General features: G+C 44.4%; 1 protein-coding gene across 1 annotated transcript; it reads left to right on the top strand.

Annotated features, from left to right (window-relative positions):
• Nucleotides 1–1,574: 1,574 nt before the first annotated feature.
• On the top strand, nt 1,575–2,432 carry LOC139241114 (proteasome subunit beta type-1-B-like). Its single transcript, XM_070869806.1, has 2 exons — nt 1,575–1,887; nt 2,005–2,432. The coding sequence occupies exons 1-2, from the start codon at nt 1,589–1,591 to the stop codon at nt 2,411–2,413; spliced, it is 708 nt and encodes a 235-aa protein (XP_070725907.1). The 5' UTR covers nt 1,575–1,588; the 3' UTR covers nt 2,414–2,432.
• The last annotated feature ends 230 nt before the right edge of the window (nt 2,433–2,662 follow it).

The raw sequence follows: 2,662 nt of genomic DNA, 5'->3' as shown, positions 1-2,662 counted from the left end.
ATAGGTTGAGTTCAGAAGAATGAGAGGTGATCTTATCGACATATATATCGAAACATATAAGATAATGAGATGGCTCGACAAGGTGAATGCAGAAAGGATATTTCCACTCATAGGGGAAATTAAAACGAGGGGACGTATTCTCAGAATAAGGGGCCGCCCATTTAAAACTGAGATGAGGAGGAATTTATTCTCTCAGAGGGGCTGTAAACCTCTGGAATGCTCTGTCTCAAAAAGCTGTAGATGCTGCTCTTTTTATTTTAATATATTTTAAGGCAGAGATAGACAGATTTTTGAGCGATAAATGACTAAATGGTTATGAGCAGCGGGCAGAAAAATGGAACGAAATCCATGATCAGATCATGCATGATCTTGTTCAATGGCGGAGCAGGTTCGATGGGCCGAATGGCTTAATCGTGCTCCTATTTCTTATGTTCTTATGGTCGACCGGAGATCGGATACCTCCAGGAGCAGTCCATCTCTCACAGTTACATTTGCCCACGCAGTTACATCACAGACCCGGAATGCAGCAATTTAGGCATAAAATTGTTTCACGACTCACCAAACAGCAGTAACAATTCGGCTGTATCCATGCTCGAGTGTGAACTACTTTGAGACATGAGAGATGTACGGAACGCCAACTGAGTCACTGTCCCCGAGTCGCGGAAGATCTTACCCTGCATGCTTTGAAACAATGAGAGCAGAAACAGGCTGGGAGAAAGAGAGGTGGTCCGCACAATTAAAGCAACAGCACTGAGTTTTGTGCAAGTTGGAATGGCCACCATGGAAACCATTGAATATTAGTCAACAAACACTGGATGAAGGGACTAAATTGGACCGTCTGCTTAGAGCAACATGGTCAGGAATTCCACCGCTGGGACGTAACCATTTAACACATCTGTTTCAAAATGAAACAATGAAAGGTCATGCGCAGGACAGCAAAATACAGCTGCAAATTAACTCAACTCAAAGCTCAGAACAGCGCCTCCTACAATAGCGATACATTTTTTATACATTTCTCAAATCCACATTCTATTGCGTATTTTGAAGGAGATGCTCTAAGCTCCAGATCCGTTGTCCGTTGCACATTGTAGTCGATTAGAGATAATTCTGGAATATCTCAACTGATAGCGATTATCTTATATTGAGTTCTGGTTATATTACACAGTAAGAGATGTGCACATTACATGAAAGAGAAATCTGGCTGATGTGGGAAAAAGGCCATTAATTCTCTACCACCCCATTACAGCCCGGCGGTTCAACAATTCACCCCATACAATATACTATTATTTTCTTCTCTGACGGACATTAATTATCCAGTTTAATTATTTGCGACAACCCATTTGTTCCCTGATCATTTCCCTGCTGCCAACTCATCACTTACCCCAATTTAAGACGCAGGTTCCAAACATGTTACAGTGGGTAGGACTAGACTCGATGCTAAGCCTTTCAAATTTCCCAGAGAGGAGGGAGCACCTGGAACACGTTGCCAGCTGTTGTAACAGTTGCTCACTCTCTAGTCAGTGAGACAGCAGCCGGCGAGGAGCAGGCGCGGTCTGGGCCCGGGTTTGGGTTTCACTGTGACCGGGGAATGTTGCACTCAGGCGGCTATCGGGGCAGCATGGACGAGTACCAGCACTTGCGGCCGCTGCAGCACTGCTTCTCGCCGTACACCTTCAATGGAGGAACTGTGCTGGCCATTGCTGGGGAAGGTTTTTCCACTGTTGCTTCAGATACATGTTTGAGCGAGGGTTACTCCATTCACAACCGGGACTTACCCAATTGCTGCAAACTGACAGGCCAAACAGTGATTGGATGCACTGGTTTTCATGGAGACTGCTTTACATTCACACAAATTATTGATGCAAGATTAAAGATGTACAAACACTCAAAGCAGGAATGGGGAATGAGGTTGCATGTTCAGCCATGAACTCATTGAATGGCGGTGTAGGCTTGAAGGGCCGAATGGCCTGCTCCTGCACCTATTTTCTATGTTTCTATGTTTCTAAATAACAAGACCATGACAAGTGGGGCAACAGCAGAATTACTGTCTACAATTCTGTACTCGTGCCGCTTTTTCCCTTGCTATGTTGACAACATCATTGGTGGCCTCGATGAGGAAGGGAAGGGTACCGTGGACAGCTTTTACCCTGCAGGATCCTATCAGAGAGATGCTTACAAAGCTGGCGGCTCAGCCAGCGCTGTGCTGCAGCCACTCCCAGACAACCAGATTGGATTCAAGAACATGGAGAATGTGGAACGTGTCCCTCTTACACTGGAAAAGGCCACACAACTGGTAAAAGATGTTTTCATCTCTGCAGCCGAGAGAGATGTTTATACCGGTGACTCTCTGAAGATTTGCACCATTACAAAGGATGGAATCAGAGAGGAATCAGTGCCTCTTCGGAAAGATTAACACCAAAAACCCTTGGTGTTTAGAATCACCTTATTACTGATTTGGAGCAATTCTTTATCTTTTGCATCAATAATGCTTCATAAAGTCCCACAGCCAGCAACTTCTTTTGTATGTTTTGTTGTAATATACTGAGAAATAACATTTCAAGAGGAAACTGGAGCAGTTCCTAACTGTGGAAGAGATAGCGTTTTGTAGCTGACATATTGCTGAAATAGCCAAACACACGGCAGTTGTAATTAATGCAGAGGT

The sequence above is a fragment of the Pristiophorus japonicus genome, chromosome Y, assembly GCF_044704955.1.
Source record: "Pristiophorus japonicus isolate sPriJap1 chromosome Y, sPriJap1.hap1, whole genome shotgun sequence".
Taxonomy (NCBI): domain Eukaryota; kingdom Metazoa; phylum Chordata; class Chondrichthyes; family Pristiophoridae; genus Pristiophorus; species Pristiophorus japonicus.
This window is presented reverse-complemented; position numbering and strand designations above follow the sequence as displayed.

Bases quoted from the DNA above. Each gene is read 5' to 3' on its own strand.
- LOC139241114 (XM_070869806.1), top strand. From the start codon at position 1,589: ATGTTGCACTCAGGCGGCTATCGGGGCAGCATGGACGAGTACCAGCAC. The intron at 1,888-2,004 runs AAAGCAGGAATG...TTCTATGTTTCT, and splicing joins TTAAAGATGTACAAACACTC to AAATAACAAGACCATGACAA.